The sequence below is a fragment of the Necator americanus genome, chromosome III (assembly GCF_031761385.1).
Source record: "Necator americanus strain Aroian chromosome III, whole genome shotgun sequence".
Classification (NCBI taxonomy): Eukaryota; Metazoa; Nematoda; class Chromadorea; order Rhabditida; family Ancylostomatidae; genus Necator; species Necator americanus.
The window spans coordinates 13,886,655-13,913,359 of NC_087373.1; the positions used below are offsets into that span (position 1 = coordinate 13,886,655).

A 26,705-nucleotide genomic window follows, 5' to 3' on the forward strand; every position below is an offset into this window, starting at 1 on the left:
CAGTAGTTGGAATGCATATACAAGTAAAAACTATCATATTTACGCTGAACGCTGTTTCAGATCTGAAGTCATGGTTCCGATTGGCCGGCCTATCAACCTCCCTGCTACCGCCCTCCGATCTTCATCTCTCATGTCAGCACAGCGTTTGCGCTCGTTCTCTCGCCTCGTTCCCCTCACGACTGCGCGTGTTCTCCCAACTGCCTAGCCTACCATCTTCTGACCTACTGGATGAGACCTTCACCGGAATGTATCCGCTGAATGACATCACTTTAGCCGTAGAAGATGCTGGATTCCACGAATTGTTGGTGTTGACACCGAACAACAAGGCTGTAAGTCCCTTTGAAAAACTCATTAATTGGTTGGTTCGCTAGTGGAATATATCTAGCATTTTACTTTTAGACTACCGTCGAAACGCTGCACGGTTTGAACGCCAATGAATCGGCAATCATCAAATCGATAATTGAACCTGCTCATGAAGTGCGCTTCTTTGTCGGTTTCTTACATTGATTGGTAGATATTCGCAACATATGTATCTTTTTTCCTCATCACTTCGTTTTTAGACCGGGTGGCGAGTTTTCGGCACATCCTGGGAGCGCCACCTTGTTCGTCCTGATACTGTACCTCAATCGCTGACCTCAACGTCTCTGCCACATTTCACTTTAGTCGTTTCCCGTGACACTGTAGAACTTCGTAACGGAAAGACTAAAATATTTGTACATTTTGGTAGTAATGCGGTTAGTTGTCAGTTTTCAATACTTTACTTCAGACCAAGCTTCATTAGGCCTTTTTTAGGAAGCAGTGAATAAGGCATTAGTGGAAGATCTTCGTCGTAAGGAAGGTCCTGCTGTCTGGAGAGCAGAGCGCAGACGAGTGGAGCGTGGCGAGAGTCAACACCCATGGACAGAAAGAGAGAAACGGTAGGAACCTATAAGGAATCCAAAATAACAGAAATTAACGGTTAAAATAAACTTTCGTTTACAGAGAACTTCTGTCAAAGGGTGCTGTTGCGGGTTACACGATCGAAATGGACGAGTTGTCACGCGCACGGTTCCCATCGGTGCACATTTGGCATTTCGTCAAAGCGATATAGTCATCAATCTAGAATCAATTTATTCATTTGTTCCTACTAATTTCCGATTACTAGTTGCCATATGTTGATACATGTACACATTTATTTTTACACTCATTTTCTTTCACCACCATTCATTGTTCCGGGTCTAATGTATCAACTGATTTCCGTGAAATTACGTAAATTCTGTGAAGTGCTCAAAAGTATTGCGAAGTACTGCTAGTCTGCGGTATTACGTACTTTATACACTTTATATTGACTTTTATTCTTGATGATCTACTCATTCGGTGCTGGAATGCTTTATTGAATGCATTTTTTACGTCATTCTCTCGAATATCAGCTTTAAGCTGTTAATATTATTATTAATAATTAATTATTGATCAATTCTGTGTTACAGAACGTGTCGTTCGTTCGTTGCAATTACTGTTAATCATGTTGTGGATGTTGATAGATGATATATGAATAAAATTTCTCTATTCTGTTGAAATAATTGTTAAAATAACGAATTTTTCTATAGTAAAGTCGCCTGTCGTGTGTTAATTGCCTCACATCAATTCATGCAGCACAGGGGCAAAGCTCAATCAAAAAGTGATTAGGTCAAGGGGCTTGAGTTGAAGATATTATGGGCACACTTTCAGGTATGCCTGAATTATCCCAGCTACAGAAAAGTGTCCACCAACATACACATTTTTTTCTTTCACAGTTTTTGAATTTTTGAAAATTTTTCTTTTCTCCGGTTCGCTTTTCACGAGAAGTGTAATACTTTTCGGATAGACAAAAAAAAAGAAAAACAAACTAATGGCTAAACTAAATAGGAATGAACGAACTACGGTAGTGCGAAGTGGGTGACGGTATTTCCAATAGATCCCGACTATGTGTTATGCTGAAGCTGGATCTATATGCAATAAAATTTTTGGTCGCTAATTGGTGTTCTAGAGTCAGGTTATGACCAACCTTCCAACTCGTCATATAATTAAACGAGTAGAAAGGACGTAAATTAACTCTAAATTTAATTTTCCACTAAAAGTACACTCAATCGTAGCGTTCGTGGCGCTCAGTCGCTGACGTTTACTCTTGTGCAAAACCTAAAATGCAGGGTGATTACAAATAATCTAACGAGTTTTGACGTCTTACATTTTTAAACATGTAATGCCAACCCATTTATACTAATAACCAATAGAAGGGGCAATCTTCAAAGTTTTATTTTTGATGTTGCAAGTTCCATTTTGACTCACCAAGTGGCAAGGTGATAACAGTTTCCAAAATGGTGACGAATCAACAAAAAGCACTTTATGTCTTGAAATATGAGAAGACAGAATTCGTGGCCACCGTGAAGCGTGCGTTTTGAAGACAGTAAAACATACAGCCATCAACCCACCAAAGCATTCTGCGGCGGTATTGACAGTTTAGGGAAAAGGAAGAGGATCCGGACGACCACCTGCCTGGGGAGGGGGGGTGTCTTAAAATCATCACTCCACGAATCTGAGGTGGTACGGATTTCAGGTGGAGGATTCGTATACGGGGTCGTAGATTATGGAGAGGAGGGTGATTTCGTCCATTTCTTCCTAATTGCCGTAAAAAACGGCCCGGAAGATACGGCTTCGGGCTTTCTGGGCGCGATTTTCTACAAGGAGTTCCATAGGAGCGCGCCAGCCTTGTACCGCGTCGAATATTCCGGACCGTTTTTTACGGCAGCTAGGAACAAATGGACGGAATCACCCTCCTCTCCATAATCTACTATCCCTTATAAGAATACTCTGCCTGAAATCTGCAACACCTCAGATTCGTGGGGTGATGCCCTTAAGGTGGCTCTCAAGATCGCCCGACCTTACAGTTTGTGATTTTTTTATCTTTGTACACCGCACAGATATGAGTGGGCGAAACACATAAAACATTTGTATTGATCTATAAGAAACTTGAAAATATGTTCTTTCATCCAAAGTATCAGTCACTATTTTTTGTGCAATAAATTTATTTTGTAAAATAAATCCATTCAAAAGCCGATGAATCATTTGTAATCATGCAATTTGAATTTGAAAAATCAGAATAGAAAAATAGGTGAATCGGAGTAAAGATCTATCCAATTACAGTTGTTTTGATTCATTCAGTGAATTAAATATACGTTTCTGTAATAGTTCGTTGATCATTCATTGATCCATATTTTAATAAAACATTTATTTAAAAACTTCGCAAACAAGGAAATGATGAATGAAGAACGGGAATATTTCCTACAAACAAGAAAGGAGAAATTTTTAAAAACGGGAAGAAAAGAAACATGTGACTATTTTAGAAATGTGCTGCGATTAAGGAGTGTTGATTGTTTACAAAAGAGGACACCTTGCCTCTTAAATCAACAATAAACAAAAGCTATAGCTCAGTGGGACGAAACAAGTGATTTTAACTTTTCGCGTGACTGACTATCTGATGGAATGCTAACCGGTGAAATGGCGGATGTGTGAAGGGAATTTATACAAGCATCTATGAAGATATTCCTATCATCCGACTAACTTTAGCTCCATATTTACCGTAACCGGCGAACTTTTCGTATTTACTTTCTAAACCTTTTGGCAGCGGATGTTGTGCACATGTTATTACCTGGAAAGAAGATATGACAAATTGGTCCTTGAATGAATTTGACTTTAAAATAAATGAAACAGTAAAATTACTAGCCGCACCAAATTTGATCTACTATGTGCTTGTTTCAGGATACAATATTTGAATGCTTGGTTGAAGATGTTTTGTACCTAGGGAAATCATTTGTGTTATGGATGATTTGTTTTGCTCAGGAATAATTTTACTTTTTACCATGGTACCAATCACTTTCTTATGACGAATGCTTAAAACGTTGACTATGAGAGATCCTGAAAAATAGCACCTATTATCGGAAGGCTGTCTCTGATTGGTTGAAAAATTTGATTTTCTACAATTCTCGTTAACTGTTTTTTGATAAATCAAACTGGGGAAGTTTTTGTTCGTTGGCGTCTTAAATGCACTCTAAACATCATTCAGTCCGTTGATTTTCGATGCACTAGAAAAATGCCCGGATGTTCTGATGAGGGATCCTCTAGTGAAACTGCGACTGCGTTTCATGCGTCTAATGGAATGGTAACGTGCCTTTATCTGTGAGTAACTCTGCAAATTTCTTTACAACTTCTGGTACGACGAAATCGTTTGCTGGACATATAATCCATGCGTTGGTGTCTGAAGTGCATGCATCCACAAGTATCGCATCGTATTTTCGACCTGAATATGAAGTGTATTCTCAAATTTTAAAACACTGCTAAAAAAACAAAGAACACTACTAAAAGAAAAGTGTTGTGAGATCACTCGCTCATACACTATAAACTCAAATGATTTTTTGGTTTTTTTGTTCATTGTCGAATATTTCATTGAAAAAAAAGATTGCATTTGTCTTTGGTAAATAAAATGATGGACGAATGAAAAGTGTGGAAGTGTTGCAAGTCATAGTCCTTATTATTTTAAGGGATTAAGGACATATAAAAGCAACAGATTGAGCAAAGTGAAGTGGAACCACACGGCTCAACCCTTACTCTCTTTTCGCTTCAATTTTTCGGCGAGAATTTAAAACTTTATTATTAAGTTTGGCTTCGCGATTTTAAGAAATTTAAATACTGTTCTTGAACAGGCCTGAAAACATTTATGGAATTTATGGTGTTTTATCATAGAAAAAATTCCTGATTGTCATGCTGAGCTCTCTGTGAACCTCCGCGGACGTTATGTATTCCTTAGTTTCGAGATCCACTATGGACAAACAAGAAATTTAATGCGCTTTTGGACGTCCAAGACTTCTATGCTACTGTATTCAGGAGTACGTCAGAACATTTTTTACAACGTTATCAAATTCCATCGTACTTGACAAATCTCAAACGTTTTCCTACATTTAGAATTTCAACTGAAAACTGGGCCCCTCTTAAGTTTTCTTCTAGTTGCACTTCGAATTGTTCACAAAGACCCCACCTGCGTGGCTTCGAAACTGGTTCTGAGAACGAATTGGTGAAAATAAATTTGGAAAGAATAATCAATTGTTTTTGCACATAGTAATTTATTATTTTGTACCTTCAGTGACTGCGTTTCTCACAAAGTGTACTCCATCCATTAAAAATACTCGTTGTCGTTGATCTAATTTTAAACCGAACCATTTTTTAGAAATCTCCAACATCTGGGGATCCAGTTCAACAACCGTAATGTCCATCTAAAAAAGAAAGGAAATATATATTGACGTTTGAAATAATTACATCTTCGGAAGAACTACGCTTACGTTAGGAAACTTGTGATGGAGATAAGAGTTAATATAACCTCCACCAAGGCCAAGCATTAAGATGTGAGCAGAATTATACGGGGACATCTGTGCCGCTCCACTAATAAATATTTCCTCTATAAAAATGTTCGTAACATGAAGGCAAAGGTTCAGATAGAAGTGAGTGAGAACGCGAATTTGTGTTTTGGCCTGTTTTAAATGTTTTAGAGTAAAATGGATAAACGGGTCGTCGTTTATCGGATGTTCTGGGATGCGCCAGTCCAATCGAATTAAAGGCATCGCCCCACGAATCTGAGGTGGTACGGATTTCAAGTGGAGTATTCGTATACGGAATCGTAGATTAAGTAGAGGGGGGTGATTCCGTCCATTTCTTCCTAATTGCGGTAAAAACCAGCTAGGAAGATACGGCTTCGAGCGTTCCTGCGCGCTATTTTCTACAACGAGTCCGATTGGAGCGCGCCAGCCTTGTGCACGCGCCGCATCTTCTGGGCCGTTTTTTGCGCCAATTAACAAGAAATGGAATGAATCATTCACCTCTCCATAATCTACGATCACGTATACGAATACTCCACCTGAAATCCATACCACAGCAGATTCGTGGAGTGATGCCTCTAAAAATTGTTTGAGCTTTATGAACGTGTAATTATCCTATACAATTGATTATGTCAATTAACAATCGACTTCACATGTCACTGTTTTAAATCTTCTAAATAATGAACCACATCACAAATTTCTGACCACTCTACAATGCATCCACAGTTTAGGTCAAAGTGGTGAGGAACTGCCGATCACGTTTACTTTTTGCTGCTACTTCGATGGATAATGCAGATACCACAACTAACCTATCATCGTAGTAACGTAGCTCTCAAATGTAATTGCTCCGCTGTCAACTTCCCATTTAGTTGTATCCATGATGCTAGCAGTCAATTCTGAATTTATGGCTCTAAGTTCCTAAATATACATGGAACAGTTTTCGTGCAAAGACTCATACACCTACGAAAAACTTTCCGACAACGTGCAAGATTTTATGAGCCGCACCACAAAAAACTACTTGTAACGTAAAGTAGTTATTGAAAGGTCATTTTTTCGAACCTCTTTGAGTCAATGAGTGCCTATCTCCCAGATATGATTTCCTGGCTCACAACTCACTCTTTGGCGTTTTCAGAAACATCGTGGACGTTCGCAACATGCCTGCGGTAATTTCCCGAGCAACCAAATATCTTCAACATTATTGTTAATGCAGAAACGATATAGAATGGATTGTTCCAAACATACTTCCTTCCGTCATGCACAAGACGTTCGCGTATATCTACACACGTTCCATCCATTAGACACACGGAATGTTCGCTGTAATCCTTTATTATAATTGAGTAGCCAAAGAAGAGGACATCGCGACCATGTGAAGAGACAAAATTGGCAATTTTCTTCAGTGAACGGATACTATTCATGGTTTTAGTCACAAATATGATTTACATCCTGTAAAGGGGTTGTGGATACGAATCTTAGTGCTACGTGCTCGCGGTGGTCCTGCTTAGACAATCAGGAATTTCAATATACGCTTTGGGCACGTACGAACTATATATACTAATAACTTCACACATTCATATTGCGGCAGTTACACAGACATCCTTAAAACGTTGCTATTGTCCAGCAAATTTCCAAAGACCAACTCAAATAAGTCAAATACCAAGGGGGAGCGTAGGATCCCTGGTAGCAACTCTTCGTTTCTCTACGCTGAACTGCTGGACATTGTCGATCTGAGACATGAAACACTGACGAATGAATGGATTCTAGGCGAGCTTTTGCTGCAAATCGAGAAGGTTAGGCAATGTTGTGTCCATGGACGATGCGCATTAGTGTGGATTTGGGCAACCGCATTAGGCAGTGATACCAACCCTAAGATTGGGTGAAAAATTTTGTATCAACTCTTATTTCTGAAGTACAGTGTGTGTCATTTAATTCGAACTTATTTCTGCCTAATTTTTCTATTTTTGCAAAGATTTCTCCATATTTTGTGTGTCTGTTTAATACCGAAGCGAATCCACTGTTGCTTCCACGTGCAGCTTCTCTTGCATAATTCTTCAAAGTCGGCATGCTACTCTCTCGAAAGAATTCCATAGCGATAATTCGCGCGCCAATTTGACTTCACTCTTATGCGCTGCTGTTAGACCCGGGATTGGTGCAATCAGTCAGTTCAATCATTGGTTGTTGATATATCAGGTTGTTTTTCTCACTGACCAATTTCTCATTGAAAGCAGTTAAAGGTTTCAGTTATGCAGTCATAAGATTTTTCTGAGTCTATAATTGAAGGAAGCACAGCACCAAATTGACGTAGTATGGAAACCTGATGGATAACAAAGAGATTGGGATGAAGAGTACGAGTGTGAGCGTACTCATACTTAGTTTTTTCCAGTCGTACTGAAAAATGGCGTGGGAAGTGCCGCATGTTCTCATGAGGTACGTAAAAACGCTCCACTCCGCGTCCAAGAGCGACCGGATGGAGATCAATGAGGTCTCCTCATTGGCATATTCTAGTAAAACCAATGAATATGGTGCTGAGGGGACCTAAGCATGCACAAGAGGGCGCGTTTTAACATAGGAATTCGCCGTTTCCACGCATTTTTTTTAAAGACGATTAGGAGAAATTATCCAGGATCACGCATTCGTAATCTACACTTCGAACTCCGTTTTTCGTTAGTTCTCCACAATAACTAATTCTTAATATGCTGCCTGTAAAGATGTGCAACAGTTGAGTCTACTCTTGCCAGATTGAACGACGCCTGGATTATAGTGCTGTTGCCGGCACATGATTTTCCTCTGCGGCGTACATTATCATAAATTTCAAATTGTACTGGTAGCTTTGGATCATTTGTTGCCTTGTGTTTATTCAGATTTTTGTTTGCTTTCTTCTTTTTCCGTGGTGTTGGAGATGTTCTATTCGCTGCACACTATTTTACACCTCCGCCAATTGTCTTACTCTGAGTGCAACTTCGTTGTTACAGTGTGTTTTTTGTATCTCCTCCTTAATATAGTTCGACAAAAAGAGAATTTGCCCTCTTTTACAAGATTATTAAGATATACTTGAGAATTTCAACTCACATGATTCTCTCCCTTCCATAAGTTTTAGAGAACAGGTTGAACAATGTGCTCTCTTTTATATCTTCCTCATTTTGTAATCGTCTCAATATTTGTCGATTGATGGTCAAATAGAATAACGCCGCCGTCTAAAAGTTTTAGTAAAATGACGTAGTCACTGCGTGCTCGATGGTTTGAAACAGCTCTATTGCTAATCAATCCTTTCATTCCTCTGTGTAGATAAATTGCACCAGACTTGTCTGGGAGATTAAAAGCACTGACTCGATGCACCGTCTCAACCTTCATCCTTTCTCCTCTAGTAATCATGGTACATTTAGGCTAGGAAGTGGGCATCCACTCGATTTAGCTTGTTTTTTTAGGTTTAGTTCTCAGTGAGGTGAATTAGAATTAAATTTGTCGCTATTCCATATCCTTCGAAAACCTATATCTCTCCTGAACTGCCTATCCACACCGAGTGTCCTCAGGTCCTCTTTCACCACCTCAGTCCAGAACTTTCGTTTTCAGCCAGGTGGCCTTTTCCATCTTGAACCCGACAAACTCCTCAGAACTCGTTCAACAAGGCGATCAGCTGGTCTCCTCAGCACATGACTAAAGGAGCAAAAACACTTTTATGTAGCCAATTTTGACGGTGGTGCAAGATGTTGATATCATCCGTTTGTCAACGATAGGTTGTCGTCCATCCTGATTTCCCTTTTGAGGCTCTCGAAGAGATCCACATCTGCTTGCACTTATCAGGGCATAGACGTGGTCCATAGGCTGCAGCCAGCTTCGATACAAGGTTGACAATATGTTGAAGTTTTCTACTACTTTCCGCGAATATCACAATATCGTTAGCATACTCGAGATCGAGGAGTAACCTGATAATGCTTGGACGATATCGGCAGGACATCAATTGATCGTTTTTTGCATGGTGTAATAGATGGCAAAGTTGAACAGTAAGGATCCTGCTGCTGCCCTTTGCCTGAGTCCAGTTACCAATTCAAACGGTGTTGTACATCCTAGTGGTGTTCAAGCTGCAGCAGCTGTTCGTTTGTCTGCTTGATTCATGTCATCAGGCAGACAAACGAATTTTCCTGGTACTCCATCGCCGTGAGAAGACGGCCACGATGAGGAGAGCCAAAAGCGGCTTTAAAGTCGAGGCAGGTTAATTGCACTGGCTTTGAATACCAGCTTCCATATTTCGATCACTCCTGACGATGAACACCTGGTCAATCTTAAAGCGATCAAGACGAAAGCGAACTTGCTCCTCAATTTGTTTCTTCGCGGTGTTTAATAAGTCGCTTCAGGATAATCCGCTCTAAAACCTTGTACATAACAGGCAGTAATGAGATACAGCCTGTGTTTACGAGTCAGGTATCCTTTCTTCGATCCGTATGGAAACGGACCCCTATCGTCATCCATTCAAGCCGCAGGTGGATCCCTGAAACCAATTCCGTTGTCCCCACCAAAATTTTCACTTTTTTAAATCTTTTGGATAAAGACTAGAACCTCCAACTCAGTCGGTGGCTCCTGTTAACCGCGTGCGTCGATCCATGAACGTGCTCGAGTTCAGGAGTTGAAGGCGCTTGCCGGTTCAGCAAGATGTTGAAGTTGTCCCTCCTCTTTGGTATGGCTGCTTTATCGACAGCCAGTCCATTGGTTTTGTTGAAGAATGCGAACATCTTTTCATCTTGTCGCTGTATTGTTTAAGTAAAGCATAGATATTTCGCGAGTTCTTATCCGCCTACACCTTTTCGAGCTCCTTCGCTCTTGACGTCCATTCGTTTTCGCGGTCTTTTTACAGTTGGCAACGAAACTTCCTTCCCAAGCGCTTTTTCTGGCTGAATCGCCAGTACTGTGGGCACCACATGAAGAGTTATATGTGGATTTTGCGGTATGGTATTATGTGGTATTAGAAAAGGGGGAGGGGGCTTTTTCAGGTTGTTGTTCAATCTCATCTTCGCATTTGCACCGATTCTCACAATGATCACCTACTGGCCCGGTATTTGAGACATTAACATTTTTGAGATCTTTCTCTTGAATATCCGTTTGCCATTTATATGACCAAGTTTTATCGATTTCTTATATCCTTCATTTGTTTACTTGTTTCAGACTTACCTACGTTATTCATGAATTTCACATGAGCGAGAGCAATTTGGACTTTCAAAAGCTTTGTTCAATTTGGACTTCAAAAGTTGGAGGTTACAGAACATCCATTATCCTCACCTCCGTTACTTTTTAGAAGTATTATGAAGTAGAGTGATCTCAAACTTGTAACTGTACCAGAAGTAAAAGAAATCAGAAATCAAATTTGGGAAGGGTGCATGATGGCTGATGGCTTCAAGTTACTTATACAAATTTCTATGTTCAAAACAGTAGAGATTCCTCCAAGGCTTATAAGGAAATTCTAATGAATATTTCTGAATTCCGGAAACAGTTTGCAGTCTCCGAACTATTTCTAGCTTACTTCGTAGTTGTAGCTTAACCACAATTTTTCTGTTTCCAAGGAGAATGATCTCTATAACTTCGAGGTCTATCCCAAATAGACAGCAAATCTCTTTCCTTCAGTATATTTGTAACTTCTGGTAAAAAAAAATAGAGGACTAAAGAACAGAGTGCTTGCTGTTGGCCAATCCTACTGAGATGCACCAGTCCGATCTGCTTCACTCCAGAATCATGGAGGTAAGTGAACGTATATACGCTCCAAGTAATGGGTTCCAAGGAGGATCCGGGCAACAATTATGTGTCCATATGCTTCTAGACAAAACTGGTGCCGATTTATCTACTCTGGAGAGATGGATTGACTAAGTAGTATTTTGTGGCTGAAGATATTTCACAGATGTCAATAGAAACATTCACTTTTAACACACCAAAGAACTGGATACACAATGATTACAAAATTGTTCGTTCAAAACTACTGTATCCTGCGGATTCTAATGTATTTCTGTTGCAGTTACCTTCCACAGCAGAGAGACAGGATTTCTCATCTAATAGGAAGTTCAAGAACTAGCTCTTTCTGAAAAAGCCGCTGGTCTTTCCTTTCATTATGTTTCAATACAATCTTTGTGTCATGTTAATGATACTTCCATATAATCCTTTTGGAACTTATTCTGCCTTATTCAATTTGTTGATTTTTTCTACAAATCCATGGTACCTTAAAGATTAGTGGAGATGTACTGCTGAAATGATTGTTTTGCTTCTCTTCTCCCACAACAGAAGTGAATGTAGTGTAATCTTGTCCTTGTTGCGTAGTTGTACACTCACCAATAATGAAGCTGCAATGAATCTCTGCCACCTCTTTGAAGCCATGTCACTCATAAATGAGGTGAAATTTGAGGAAGATGAGATAACGTAAAATCTTGTTCATTACGTGTTCTGGAAATCTACAATGATCACGCAACTGTTGCCGAAAAAACTGTGTTCTTGTGCCTCATTCTTTGATTTTCGAGCACTTTGTTGTTCTTAATTCTCTACATTATGTGTGTTTCTCATTTTTTTTTCGTGTGTTCATACTAATAAAGTGGATAAAGTGCATTGACAGACGTTGATCAAACATTATGGGGACACACTTACGCGCTGAACTGGTTTTTTCTTCCAGAGAATGAAAAAGCCAAAGGGAATGGGCGACCACAGTGACTCATTCCTTCTAATATCTCTTCGTTTTTGTTCTGTGTCACACTACAACACCGCTACTAACTTGTGTCCCAAAATCCGTCGCCGACGGATTAATCCGTCGCAAACCGTCGGAATTCTTGGAAGTGGGCAAAATTAAATTTTGAAAATACCATTCGAAAGTAAATGAGCTGCTGATTTCAAATATACTTCGAGAATTTACTTTTGACAAATGTGTGGCCTGAAAACGGGCAAAGTTTCCTAAAGCCCCGTTAATTACTTTCACACCTCCGCAATCCTGCCATTGGCATATCCTGCGGATACATCTCCATGGAAGGAAGGGGTGTTCATAGGATTTCCGCTTATTTCTCGAAATTGGACAAAATGTTTATTACATCCGTAATCAGGAAATTATTTAGAGCATTCCGGTACCTCACATCATATGTTGGTTCAAAATTTCCATTCTCTTCAGAAATTGACGAAAGTGCTATATCGAAGACTAATAAAAAAAACCATACTTTCCAAGCTGTGAAAAATCTCCTTGGAAATTTTTCAGCGAATAAATTGTACTTGACAATAATTCATACTGAAAGTTTCTAGCTTTGAAAATGTCTAGTTTTTCCAGTGTCAAACTTACAACATTACTCTACTTCGTTACTTGGTCCAATTTCTAAACAGCTGTCAACGGCTTAGAATGAACGCTTAAGTCTCGCGATTCGGTACTTGCCTAGAACTCTTCTTCCTTTACGAGAAGTGAATTAGGCGCTAACATTGGATGACAGCCGGTCATGGTTTTCGAGTGACCAAATTGGAGAAAATTTCGTCTGTTTTCACAAAACAGGAATTTTTGCAGCCTCTATGAATTTTTCCCGTACCTCAAATAGCCAGTTCTTCTCACAAAAAGACGCTCTTTCGAGTGATGTTGAATTCAATTCTATTTACAAACTTCAAAATTTCAACACTGACTCCGCCCTCTTATAGAGCAGGCGATATTCTATAGCTGGAATAGTTGTCGCGGCCCAGGCATGATGCCAGGCATCTCACACCTTCGATAGGTGACTCCTCTGGCGATTCGGCGTTACAGAGAGACAATAATGTTTTGAACATAAATGAACAGTGACAACAATTCTACACAGTTCTTAGTCATCGGAACGTGTAGTATCCGTGTACGGGTTCGTAGATTAAGGAGACCGGGGTGGTTCCACTCATCTCTCTCATACTCCACCTTAAATCCGGACCACCCCAGACTTGTGCAAACAGCCGCCTCCAGAATGCTGTTTTGTGCGACATCATTTATTGCAACGCTCCACCCCTTGCGCCGCCTCCGCCCTGCGATTCGTCCTAAACCAATTCGGACTTCCCGTGATAGGCAGTAAAGGAGCTACGCGTGCAAGGGTGGCGCGCTGCAATAGAAGGGATCGTACAAAGCAGCATTCAGGGGCGCGCATTCAAATGTTCCTTAATTTGCGGTTGAGTAACTTTGTTGGTGATCGTCAGCTAATAGGTAAAGCAAGGTAAGTTAGGTCACGAGGGCGAATTTTTCGGGTGTCTTATTCAAATCAGAAGGGCCATAGAGATATGTCGTGATAATTGCCGCGCAATCGATGAGAGACGTTGTAAGGTAGTCAATTACAGGACATTTTTTTCTGAAAACTATATTTATATTTTCTAAAAAGTGTGGTGTATCTTTGAAGCACACTCATAGACCTCGTATAGACCTTTCTTTCGCTTTCTTTTCAAATTGAATTTCATTTATTTCCACGAATGAAATAACATAGAGAAACAGACACATTTACTCGGAATGCTGTGCTGTTGTCATCGATGTCGAAGTTCCCCAACGAAATAACAATCATTACTTTGATAAATTGCTGAAGTGTTTCATCTCATAAAAACAATCTGAGCATCCTTTATGATACAATGCCTCGCCGAGGTCTTTACAAACCCGTTTTCGTCTTGCGATTCGTTTGTTAATGTATGCTTTAATGCATCTTAACTGAGTTTTCCTTCATTAGTATTTATAAGAGCTACAACTACAACGTAAGAATATATCACTCTTACTCATGCCTTCATTCGCAGTAAAATCTCTTCAAAATCTAAATACCTCTACCACCGTCCTTCAAGCTACTATTGCTCTACCAAGCAAATCTCTAGGGATAAAATTTCTTTTTCAAGCCCAGCTTTTGTTATTTGAGCGACTAGCTATACTAACTTCATATTAGTAAATCCTAAGCAGTATCTAAGCAATACTTTAAGCGTCCCACAAATGCATATTGCACTGACGACTTGCTACTCATGCATATTCCTGATAATATAGTTGGGTCAAAACGACATGCAGCACGGAGAGTTGCGTAAGCGGCTGCATTCAAAGCGGTTGCATCGCGTGAAGATCCTCGCTACCGCCACCCATCTCAGCGGTTCGTCATAGTCCCATCTCGATTCCAACCGCTGCTTCCACCGCACCGTTTCGAGCGCAACGGCATACTCGACTGTCCGTGCTTCATGTTGTTTTGAACCGACTATATAAAGAGTGCGCCATAATCATAGCAAAAGGGCATTGAAATCGCTTAGAGCGTGTAGCGTGAAATATAACAATTTTGAGAAGTCAACGATGTAACAATATTTATCGGTCTATTGTAAACTAAAGACAACATTAGATTTCAAAAATACCTCCGTTGTCATCGATGCAGGCCCTGAGGCGCTTCGGGAAGGGATCGGCTGTGGCCCGCAAGTATGGAGCGTCGATCTCGTCCCATACCTTCTGGATGGCTTTCTTCAAAGAACCCACAAAGCGATGAGGTTTCGAGCAGGCTTTTGTTTCCAAAATCGACCAGACGGTATAGTCCATCCAAATCAAACCCGGAGATTGGCTAGTCAAAGCTGATGAAGTCAGAAAAGTTTGCCTTGCACCAGTTCTGCACTATACAGGCCTTGTGAGGGGGGTGCTCCGTCCTGCTGCTAGGTCCAAGGGCGGTTTCTAAAGTTAGCACAGTGTAGCAATCTGTTCTTCAGGAGACGTTTTCTCGTGACATTCTCGAACCGAGCGAGCCGGGTCTCTGCGAATTTGTCGCGTACCATTTTGAGATTACTCGTAGTGGTCACAGGTACATGTCTTTCTCACCCAGATCGATTATCTTCGGCTCCTAGGTCCTTGTAGCGTCTAATGGATCTATAGATAGCAGTTTAATGTGCTTCAAGAACCTGGTGAAGCTTGGGTGCCGAAAACGTTGGCAATGAAGCTCATTGATTGAAAAGCGGTGGTAGAATTGACCATCTTAAGAATGACATATTTTCATGCTTGAATGGGATAAGCGCGATCGAATCTCTTAAAATATCAGTTGAAAATAACAAGAAGGGCATTCATTAACAAGCAACAAGAACATTTTGGTAAAATACAGAATTCCTAGTCATATCAATATCGTTGCGATGTCACACCAACTCCACATTTGGCAGCTTTCGATCTGGTGACGTTGGGTACTTCATGAACACTCCGTACTTTTCTTCTAGACTTTTCGGTCTGGGATGATTTGTGCATGTCATGATCTGTTACAGAAATTCAGGAGCACTTTTGTATGAGTTCATTCATCCATATGCACTTATACGAGGATCACATGACTTACCAAATTGCTGTTTGGGGATTTTCGTAACGAGCAGTATTTAAAGGCACTGCCGTAAGAAGTCTTCAGCTAAAACCATATGATTTCTTTACCATGCTGTCATTGGTTTTTCTCGTTTTCGTTTTATATTCATGGATCAACTGTACCAAACAAGACATGGATTGAGGAGTCTTACTGCGCATTTGCCTACTTACTGCTACATCTATTTAAGGCTGGTGTAGTGCGTCCGGTAAGAGATCCGAGTGCTAACCAAGCCCTTCGCTGTTACATAGTCAACAAGTTGGTATCAGACTAGTACGGGAGGATAAAAGCACTGACTTATCCTTCCTATCTCTTATCTTAGATAGAGAATCGTAGTCCACTTTCTCCTCAATGCTATAGCTTTTGCACTTTTAACATTTGTTTTTTGTTCTTCATGATGAGAGTTCTCATGTGTAAATCCTGAGGCAAAGTGAGAAATGTTAGGCATTGAGGAATTCTTCGATGCTGAGAACTATCATCAGGGAATCATGTCTTCACTGAAATACAGGCTATTCCTTTTGGTGTAGCTGCTTGATTTTTTTGGTATTCAAAAGGAAGAATCTCGAGAATTGAAATCACCATTAAATGTGATAACTACGCCTTAAAACTGGAGAATTGAAGGGCAGTGCGCGGGTGCGGGACAAGAGGTACCCGTGAAAACCGGCTGACCGCTCCTGTTCCCCCCCCCTCCACTTCCCCCTCCTCCCCCCCCCCTTCCCTTCCCCCCCCCCCCCCTTTTCTCCCTCCCCCCCCCCCCGTGCGGGGTTCGGGCGTCGCTGGGGGTGAAGGGGGGGGGGGGGGGAGTTTGAGGGGGGGGAGTGAAAAGAGAGATATAAAGAAAAAAAATTTAATTTCCAGGAAAAGAAAACACATAATTTTCAAACATATTAATTTTTTATTTCCCTAATTTTTTTTTTAAAAAATAGTGTATAAATGTGTGTTTGTCACATCATTAACGAGTGGTTAACTTTCAATGCGGCAGTTATAATAACATCAACTTTATGCGCTTATTACTTTGTATACATTCTTCAAACTCCTTTCTACATTTTACCTTTTCAAAATTTTACATAGATATAATGTTTATGAGAACAATTTTAAATATCCAATATTTGACATATTTCAATACTTGCTCGTACGTCTTATACAGTTTTATATAATAGAACTTTGTATAGCCTTCAAACTTCTTCGTTTTATCGCTCCATTTTCTATCTTCTCTGCATAAAATCAAAAATACTTTTATGTTAGATATTCGCGCCCCGTTAATCGTTGGATGCCAGTTTTACCCAGCTAAAAAAACAAAAAGAAATCATTAAGAAAAAAAAAAAAAAAAAAAAACCCCAATCAGTTTGAAACATATCTCGCATTCCCAGAAATGGATGAGTGTTTTCCACCTAACAAGTCGAGACAGGATAATTTCATTTTCACTCGCATTTCTAAATGGCATATCACTTATACGAACCTATTTCATTCTTCCTCTTTTATATTAATTTACATTATTCTTCTTTTATATTAATTTACAAGCACACTTTATGTAGACCTTCAAAGAACATCTAATACCAGGTACTTTCCTTTCCGTTCGACTTTAAAAGGCATCATAAGAGCTGTAAGCGCGGCGGAAAAAAGTCGTCGTAAGATTGGCAGACGCGGCGAAATGGGTGGGGAGGGTGGCGTGGGTGGGGCGTCTTGAAGACATAGCACAAGAGGAGCAACCAGGCTACTGTAGCGATCATGACGGTATCAGGAGACGCGCGGTGCAATTAACGACACTCATTAGCCTCCTAGATACGCGGCGGCACATCATACGGGTACCCAGTGCGCAGGTAAGAGTGATAAGGAGTGATAGAGATAAAGGAATAAAGTGTCTGACGTTAATCAATCCTTGGGATGTGCCACGTTCACTTAAGTTCAGATTAATTTTAACGTGTAACTAGCCTATACAGTGATGTGGGCGCTAGCCACTGTGTCAGGTCAGAGTTTTTATCCTTTCAAACGAGTCTGCACCAATTCATCGGCTCCAGAGGAACGAAAGGCTTGGTTGCCACCTGCGGCTGATAGTGTAGACACAGTAGAACCTCTTATCGACAGGGCTACACTCGCTCGAGATCTCTACATAGACGGGGATAATGGAAGAGTTCAAATTTCACATGAATTAATGCTCTCAACCTCAAGCATTTAAGTTGTGTGCGGTTGCAGTAATTTTCCAATTCTCGTAATGCCAAGACAATACTTTCCTACATTTAAAATACTGTCTGTGGAAGTGGAGGTGGTCTTTACATGCTAAGGAAAGGTTTTCTAACATAGCTAATTGTAGAGGTGATATCATACACTTCTCAGCTCAATTCAAAACTGCTGCTACCAGTACATTAGGTATTACCAGTAGAATCACTGCACTCAAAAAAAGCAAAGCCTCCATTCAACGCGTCAGAGATCTTTTGGCATACCTGTTGTAACCTGTTGCATTTCTGTCGCCACCTGTCGAGTAGCTGTCGTAAACTGTTGCATAGCTGTTGCAACCTGTTGGAACAGGTACGCCAAAATTAGAAACCATTAGATATTGAAGTATTCGACAGCGCATTGACTGCTAATCCATGATTTGTAATCGCCACAATTTTATTTTTCACTCCGTTTTAAATCCAACATTACTGCGTTGAAAGAAGGAGCAGCAAAGTCTTTGTTTTCTTGGCGTATTTAGTGCACGAAGAAGCGAACGCGTAGCCAAATCTTCAACAAAGTGGCTCCATACTTTCCTTTCCAACCTACGTTAAAATCAGCAATTAATACCACCAGTTTTCTCGTAGGTCGGTGGTATGTGTCAGTAGCGAAAATGAAGACAAGAAATACGAATTAGATGGCTAGCCTACAATATTGTCATTAGAAGGCTTCGTGCCAAAGCTAGTTGTGAAGAAATAGAAGAATTGGACCGTTTTGACACTAAAGTTGCATAACGCACTGCCGAAGCAGAGGTACACTCGTTAATTTCACTCAGGGAAATGGTCTAATTTCCAAATTCCTACGCATAAAGTGCAATAAAGTTCTTAATAAGCATAGAAACTTGGCAAGTAACAGATAACGATCGTGATCAACAAATGCCTTCATTGCAACATTTTCAAATGACCAGGAAAATACTAATGAATTGAAGGACTGGCTATGAGACAAAGGCTTACTCCAGTTCTAGCTACTTGCTTTGTGAGCAGAACAAAACAGCCAAAAATAGAATGCCTTCCACACATGTACTCCCGATATATCGATTATTGCTTTATTGTAACATCAACACAATCCGAAATGGACGAGTGCTATAGAATTTTGGATGAACAATCGTGTACAATCAGTGGTGTGTCCTTTACCGGTATCGACGACATGTTGCCAGTTTGCAAATTCCTTCCTTGTGGAGCTGTCCGAGGACTTGCCTTCAAAGAATGACTAAGGGTTCGTTTTGCGCTCATCCTTATCGACGAAACAGTAACGTTGAGCCAGAGATCAGAACAAGTGGTAGTCGGACAACGCAATGTACGGGCTGTATGGTGGATGGGGAACGATGGTGTGGTTGAGACTTCGCGGATTCTTCCGAGTCAACTTTACGACATGTGTGCGCGCACTGTCATGCAAGAAGAAGACTATCTTTGTGTTCTTCTAAACTTTGCAGTCACTCAGGACAAGAGCTCGCAGCACTTCTCAGCATTGATAGTAGGATCGTGTGGCAGGAGTTCCCAATAAATGGCTCCCTTGACATTTCACCAACAACAAAAGCAGCCTCAGTGGAGCGTTAATGATTGAATACGAAGTACGCGGGATTAATAATCTGTAATACCAGATAAACTAAAATTCCTAGGGTGAAATCATTAGTTGCCATCATAATACAAGATGTTATACTGGTGAACATTTCAAATAACACTGTCAAACGACAGCTGGTTCGTAATAGACCCTACGATAAACAGTATATGTCGAAATGTCGTATTTGTTGTCCATGTGGTAACACTGGAGATTGCACGAGAATTTGTGTCATCTACTAGATGTAGTACCTAACGTACGATGCTACTTATATTGGAGAAACAGGAAGGATCCTGAGCTTGCGTATAAAAAAAGACGTTTCGCTGGTTAGAGGCGTGGAAATTCCATGACGCCTTTAGGACAGTACAAGAATGAGAAACATGATGGAAATAAGTTTGAAATAAAGTGCACGATATCAGCCGGCAAGAAGGAAATATCTGCTAGGACGGCAGCAGAAGCAGTTAAAATTTCTATCAAGAGTCCATCCAAGAACAACTTAAATGAGTGCTTATCAATAACTAAGGACTTTTTGCTGTTCACAACACTGTGAGCTAAAATACTGTCTCATATGCAATTCCTTAAAACTATTGAGACCAATATTTAGGGTTACTGCACAGTGTGTAAATCTTGTTCGTCCTGGCTGACGATCTACAGGAACGCAGTGGTTCACCAGCACCGCTAAATGGTGAGACTAGTCAGTTTGACGCAACTTGAAGATCATCAAGTCAGTGTTTACGTTTGCTCACACGTCAGGTACCAATTTATCGGCTGGAGGGATGAAAGGTTTATTTAGCACTAGAACCGTTTCAAACCATCGACCGATTATGCGACTGAAAGCTTGCCAACTGCCATACACCAACCTTGAGTACGAGATAGAGACTTTGAGATCTTGAGGGACAACCAAACCCCCAGAAACGATTTAGAGGATTTCGTTAGTGCCAGAATTGAGAGAAACATGAATGAGCAACGCTACCACTGACTTACCCAGGCGGAGAAGAAGCGCAGAGTGACACTTTACACTTGCGATGTCGTTCAAAAAGGAAAAAAAATTCGTTGTCGGATTTTCAGGAAAGCCTAATCTTGGTCTACGAAGGAGCTTGAGCCATTTCTGAGTAATTACCAAGCCTTTTTTGGGTTGTATGCAAATAAACTACTAATTAAAGAAATTGACTCAAAAAGTCTCCTACGTGAAACACTAGCAAAGGAAATATCAGTTTCCTTCCCAGTAACTTTTCCAGGAAAAAAGCGAAACCAAACAGTTTTTGTTGCAAACAAATGGGTCAGTGTTGGTTTTTGGCTGGGAAGACGAGACAAGCTTTTTGATGGTACTACCTGAAGACCGTGTTGGAGGGGTTCATTAGACATACTGAAAACGTTCGCAATGAGGGCACCTAAAAAACCCGCGATTCTGACTTCTACAATTATTAAAAATGAAATAATTTCTCTAGTATATTTTGACAAACCTTTGCCGTTGAGAAGCAGAGAAAACTTTTTTGCGGTCTCTTTCTTGATGGCTTTTCCCGCAGGACAAACATCTTCTAATGAGCAGACATCAAGCAGAACGATGTCGTACATTTCCCCTAGAGTGGTTCTCTTATTTTTAAAAACCTAAATGTTCTACCTTTCAAACGAGTTACCACACCTTTTTCGACTGAGGTGTCGATGAATTGCCAAGCATCTCCCATTACTAGGTGGTGCCTCCTATCCAGTGACAAATCAAACCATTTCTTTGCGATTTCAACCATTTTTGGGTACAACTCGACAACAGTAATGTCCATCTTAGATATTGGTTATGGCTATGTTTTTTTTTCTAGAATTGATGGAAAATCCTGCGCACCTTAGGGAAGTGGTGATGTAGGTATGAGTTCACATAACCGCCCCCAAGGCCTAAGCAGAGGACCCTCACGTTCGCCTCCTCATCCATCCTTACCGTTCCACTGAGGAACATCTCCTCTGAAAGTAATAGAAGACGGATTTGAACTTTTCTTTTTGCTAGTTTTCTTGCATTTCTTTAGTGGTACCGTGTGAACGAAACTTCAAAAAAAAAGAAGCTGTCGAGAAATGTTCTTCACCAGTTCCTCAAAAAAAAAAGATGAGAAAATGCACTATGACTTTCCAGAAGGAATGGTGAGCACTTTTCACAGTTAACCTATAAATTTTTGCTATAGCTACAAACTGCGCTGGGGTAAAAACCAGATTAGTTTGAAAATGGTAGTGGCGCCATTTAGAAACGATAATTTCGGGGAAGTTTTGAGAAATCAGAAACTTCGGAGTCTTTCTAGTTATCATTACTGCTGAAGACATGTGCACTATTTTTGAGGTTCTAGGTTGTTTTCTAATAGTGTGCCTACTAGTGTTTTAGATGGAACCTTTACTTGCCTGACGTTTCAGCTTTGTCTTCAGAGGTTGATTGGAACAATACTACGTTTATTCCGTCAAGTACCACACCAGTCTGTGTCAATATTTCGATAATCTTTCAAGGTAGTGAAAATAGAAGCCATATACATTGAAAATAGTCGTATGTAGTGTGTAGTGACGACGATTTGATCTATAATGATGGTTTGGTGATATGATCCACACACACGATATCAGGCATAGAGTCACAGAGCGGTACAGGTCGAAGAAACTCATTCGTTCGACAAGCATTCATTCGTATCATTCATTGAAGGGTTTCTTTTAAGTGAAAAAGCCGAAAAGTGAGTGAAGTAAAGGTTCCATCTTTCCTTGCCGTTAAAGTAATGCAGGCATTAATTCATGGTACCTATCATTGTGAGTGTGTATCTATTAAAATTGTGTGCTCCCTTATCCACTTTCCAGTTGAATGTATCCATTTTCTTCGCATTCAATCCTGAAAAATACGAATTACAACTTTTCGTGTAGTTTACTTTAGGAATAGTAAGTCAGAATTCTACTGACTTTCCGGATGCTTCAATAGCATGCTTGACATTTCCATTTTCCCAGCAATGATTTGACGACGGAATTGGAACCTGGTGGAAAGCAAAAGTAAAATGTTGCTGCTTAAAATTTAAAGCTTTTTGTACTGATCTATTATTTTGTGGAGTAGCATCGACATTTTCTAGTTGTTAAAACCTCATTTTATTAAGCTATTATTATTTTAGATTTGGAATGATAATGGTGAAAGAGATAGTTTTATGTGATATTTCCCGCCTTTGTTATAAAACCTATTTCTCGTACTTCCTCCTAGCAATTCTCGGAATTTGGATTCTGAACAGTGGTCCATGCTTGACGTGGAACATAAATGTTCGCAATTGTCGTGTGCAACACACCGCGCCTACGAGTGAGCGGTCGAAAACCAATGAGGTCCACTCAGCAGCACATTCAAGTGAAACCTACGAATGGAACGTTCTAACGATGAGACAAAGATAGGAAAAATCGCATTTTCCCCACCTTTGATACATCAAAAATTTGAAAGAACGGCGAGACCAGGAAATCGAGTGTTAAAACATCTGATAGAGAAGGTCATTTGCTACAGGTTACTGGGAGATGATTTGCTTCGCGCTAAGTTTCTCTGAGTCTGAGTTTATTCAAGACCACATACTTTTCAGAAAAAAAATTGGGATTCTGGCAAGTTTTCCCATAACAGAAAAATGAGACAGCGTTTCTAAAATCTATATATTCGGATAGTGGGACTAAGGAAACCCTTATGTGCAGAATTTCTTCTTTCCGGATCCCCTGGCTCTCTCAAAATTTAGATGGGACAAATCCAAAAGTAGTCGGAAAATGCTAAATTTTGTCCCATCGAAATTTCAAAAAGACTAAGAGATAAAAAACAGCAGTATGACTGTTTTTAGAGCAAAATTTCTTCTCTGAAAAGCTACCTAAATTTTTTTCTTTCGGGGCTCTTATAACGAAGTAATTCATGATCTAACAGACGTAACAATGTGCACATAATCTGAGCTTTTTTGGTCATTGAATCCTATTCAATCCACATTTAAACTGCTGTGAACTCCGCAAAATCAAATTCTTTATTTTTTTAGAAATGGTTTTGAGTTTCGAATTCTTCTGCAAAAATTTGACTCAGCTGGAAATCGAACCTACGAGATCTCCAACATTCTGTCGTGGTTATCATGTTATCCTCCATTCACTACAGCCCACCGCACATTCCCTTGGGACCCCCTTTCCTCGCAACTCTTTCCCATTACGACGTCCCGCTGGGAAACTCCCACCGCACGCTTGACGCCTGGGAGGGGAGGGTGAGCGGAGCCACTCTTGCTTCGGTTATCCACAAATTTTTTCTGAAGTTTTCGTACTCCGTCAATTTCGTTACGGGCCCCCTTTATAGCATTTTTTTAAATCTGCGTTAACAATCCTCTTATCTACTCATCTGTCAAGCAAACTAGCAAGATAGCACAGTCTCAGCAGACTCTGACTTGCTATAGCTTCAGGCTATAACCTTTCCCTCCTAACTGCTTATGTGACATCAAAATCTATCCCATGAGATACGCTTCCTCGTATGGATCATATTCAGCTTGACACTTTTAGTTCCTGAGAGGTTCGCCAAAACTCTGTGTGGAACGAGTAAAGTCTAAATTAACTTCGTTGAAGTGCAATTAAGACGGAAACCAACAGATCATAATGGTGAGACTTATGATGAGTTCGATATAGTTACCATATTTTGAAATGTTGGTGTAATAACGGATGATATTTTGAACAACAACGGATATAATATGATTATATTAATTAATATATTAATAATATTATTATAATACTACAATTAATATTTATACTAATTATATTATATTTTTAAACTGAAAAGGGCATAACAATGACAAAATCCAAAAATTGTTCTTTAAAGAACACTCACATATTATCGTCGTGTATGAATCGGTCTCTTATATCGAAACACATTTCATTGTTCAGACAAACTGATTTCTCTCTGAAATTTGTGAATTCCAAGTTTTCCATCATCATTTTCTAAATGTTCGATACGGTATTGTAGAAGAGGAGAAAAAGAAGAAAAAAAAAACAGAACATGGATAGAAGGCGACAACTCGATGTTTCCACAAATTTGAACTAAAATGCGCTACTGCTCCTTTTGTGCATCAAGCTGCTATTAGTTACGCTACATTCCGGAAATAGTACAAAACTTATAAAAATTGGTCGTTCAAATATCTGCGTGTATGGTTATACTGTAGATTATTTCAACACTTTAAACAGTTCGTAACAAGCATGCATCCATCCTTTCTTAAAGGCATCACCCCACGAATCTGATGTGGTGCAGATTTCAGGTGGAGTATTCGTATACGCGATCGTAGATTATGGAGAGGAGGGTGATTCCGTCCATTTCTTCCTAATTGTCGCAAAAAACGGCCCGGAAGATACGGCTTCAGGCGTTTTGGCGCACTATTTTCTACAGGGAGTTCGAATGGAGCGCGCCAGCCTTGTGCGGAGCCGTATCTTCCGGGCGGTTTTTTATGGCAATTAGGAAGAAATGGACGGAATCACCCTCCTCTCCATAGTCTCCCATCCCGTATACGAATACTCCACCTGAAATCTGCACCACCTCAGATTCGTGGGCTGATGCCTTTAAGGTGTAAGCAACCCACCGAGTACGTACGCCAAAAAATATCATGCAGTAATTCGATAATTGATTTTCCTAGTCATTTACATCCCATAGTATCCTGTTTTTTGTTACTTACACAATTTTTGGCTTCCCATATTTTTCTGCCATTTCTTTTATTTGGGAACGCGTCATTTTTCTATTCGCATCAATCACAAACTCATTCGAATCGGTTGTTATGTAGGATTGATGGTGTTCACGTCTGAGGTATACAAGCAGAGCGGCCTGAATTGCTAGTAGCCTATATTAATGGGAATGGAAAAGGAAAAATGCTTACGCGACCCACAAAAATGCAAACAAGCACATAAAATCGCCACTTCGCTGGTTGATGCATGAGAAATGGGAATGATGCATTTTAAAATGTGGATGTGATGGTGATAGCATCATCATCGTTCACTTAACATGTCAAGTGCGGTGTTATCTGTTGCAGGAATGCTAGTTTCTCTGACAATCATTAATCTGTGTACAAATTCTCTTTCTACAAATTATGGCAGCTGATTTGAGGACATAATCTCGAGTGAGAAGGAACACTTCTTAAATTGCAGGACAGCTGCGAGTGCAGCGCATAGGTGCGAAGTTATCGAAAACTCTACAGAAATCCAAATGAGAAAGTAAATGAGTAAGCGTCGCGCAGTGGAAGCAGCTCTCAACCAGAAGCACAGGTAGCACTTACCTTAGTTCAGCCGTCGCTCCTGCTCGGAGACTCCATGATGAACTCGTGCTCAGCGTCGCTGTCCCCTGTGCCGGTGACGGCGTACCATGTGTCCTTGCGCGGGCGGTGTCAAGCGGGCACGGTTTGTCACGCGTACTCTGGGACCTCTTATGAGCCCAACCGCGAAGGTACTCCGCCTCCAGTGACAGGGAGCTCCGTCCGTGCAAGGAAATAAACAAAATTGTGCTCTTAACCTTGCTCCAGACTTAAAAAGTCGGTCAAACGATCGATCAAACGATCGGGTTAAAACGGTATGACTTGTGCTGCTGCTGCTTAAGTGGTCTTCGTTGTGGAACCCTTGCTCTTTTCGGCAGCTAATGAGGATCCCCCACAACCGCTCATATAACTGCATCGAATACACTACACAAGGACCGTTTTGCCACACGAACTGAGATGTAAATGGTTTCGGGTGAGTTAAATCAGTAGGATGAGTCAAGATAAGTCAAGTCAGTCAGTCAAGCCAAGTCATGAGTGTAGTGCAACGGTTAGAGGTTCCGCTTCCTGCAACGAGGTTCGAATCCGCCCTAGTGCTCACCAAGCCTTTCATCCATTCGCGGCCGATAAATTGGTACCAGAATTGTCTGGGAGGGTAAAAACACCGACTTAACACATCAGCTAGCCCCCCAAGTCATTGTATAGGCCACTCACACGTTCGCAAACCTCAACCGATTCTGAATTGGAGTGAACGTAATGGCGCATCCCAAGCGGATTGATTAACTCTAGACACTCCATCCTTTATCATTGATGTTGATGTTTTTCTCCTAACAATGATTTCTTCTGAAGAAGCAACGTTTTTGACGGCTGAACTCTTCTTGTACTTCTCTGTTCTGTTGGTTCTCACATTTATTTTGTGCTGGTTTATTTTCGTTGACCATCCACGCTTGAAAACGTTGATCTCGTGATTTGTTATTGTCACTATGGAATATGTTTATCACTATGGATTTCAGTTTTTCAACATCCGAACAAAACACTAA

General features: G+C 40.4%; 3 protein-coding genes across 7 annotated transcripts in view; 1 reads left to right on the forward strand and 2 right to left on the reverse strand.

Annotated features, from left to right (window-relative positions):
• RB195_009519 (uncharacterized protein) overlaps positions 1–1,090 on the forward strand; it is a gene marked incomplete at both ends in the record, with an annotated part of 55,413 nt that extends 54,323 nt beyond the window's left edge. For all 3 annotated transcript variants that reach the window (XM_064190100.1, XM_064190101.1, XM_064190102.1), the window contains 5 exons: positions 61–329; positions 400–477; positions 561–734; positions 793–917; positions 982–1,090. In XM_064190100.1, the coding sequence (XP_064047683.1) occupies positions 61–329; positions 400–477; positions 561–734; positions 793–917; positions 982–1,090 (755 nt within the window). The remainder of the gene's footprint in view (positions 1–60; positions 330–399; positions 478–560; positions 735–792; positions 918–981) is intronic.
• Positions 1,091–3,547: 2,457 nt separating this feature from the next.
• On the reverse strand, positions 3,548–11,741 carry RB195_009520 (uncharacterized protein; the record flags this gene model as incomplete). 2 transcript variants are annotated; one of them, XM_064190103.1, is made up of 11 exons in its annotated part: positions 3,548–3,664; positions 3,745–3,813; positions 3,875–3,930; positions 4,184–4,312; positions 5,147–5,282; positions 5,349–5,464; positions 6,191–6,277; positions 6,498–6,568; positions 6,624–6,695; positions 8,448–8,572; positions 11,688–11,741. In XM_064190103.1, 11 exons carry the CDS (start codon positions 11,739–11,741, stop codon positions 3,548–3,550), a joined length of 1,032 nt encoding a protein of 343 aa, XP_064047686.1. The 2 variants fall into 2 exon arrangements, with proteins under 2 accessions (XP_064047686.1, XP_064047687.1); XM_064190104.1 differs by having other exon boundaries at positions 11,688–11,732.
• A 3,720-nt stretch (positions 11,742–15,461) lies between these two features.
• On the reverse strand, positions 15,462–25,353 carry RB195_009521 (uncharacterized protein; the record flags this gene model as incomplete). Of its 2 annotated transcripts, XM_064190105.1 has the most annotated exons (12): positions 15,462–15,575; positions 15,653–15,718; positions 20,771–20,829; positions 20,902–21,018; positions 21,081–21,216; positions 21,276–21,391; positions 21,460–21,516; positions 22,200–22,286; positions 22,355–22,425; positions 24,264–24,335; positions 25,099–25,244; positions 25,306–25,353. In XM_064190105.1, the coding sequence occupies 12 exons, from the start codon at positions 25,351–25,353 to the stop codon at positions 15,462–15,464; spliced, it is 1,089 nt and encodes a 362-aa protein (XP_064047689.1). The 2 variants fall into 2 exon arrangements, with proteins under 2 accessions (XP_064047689.1, XP_064047688.1); XM_064190106.1 differs by lacking the exon at positions 21,460–21,516.
• Between the last annotated feature and the right edge of the window lie 1,352 nt (positions 25,354–26,705).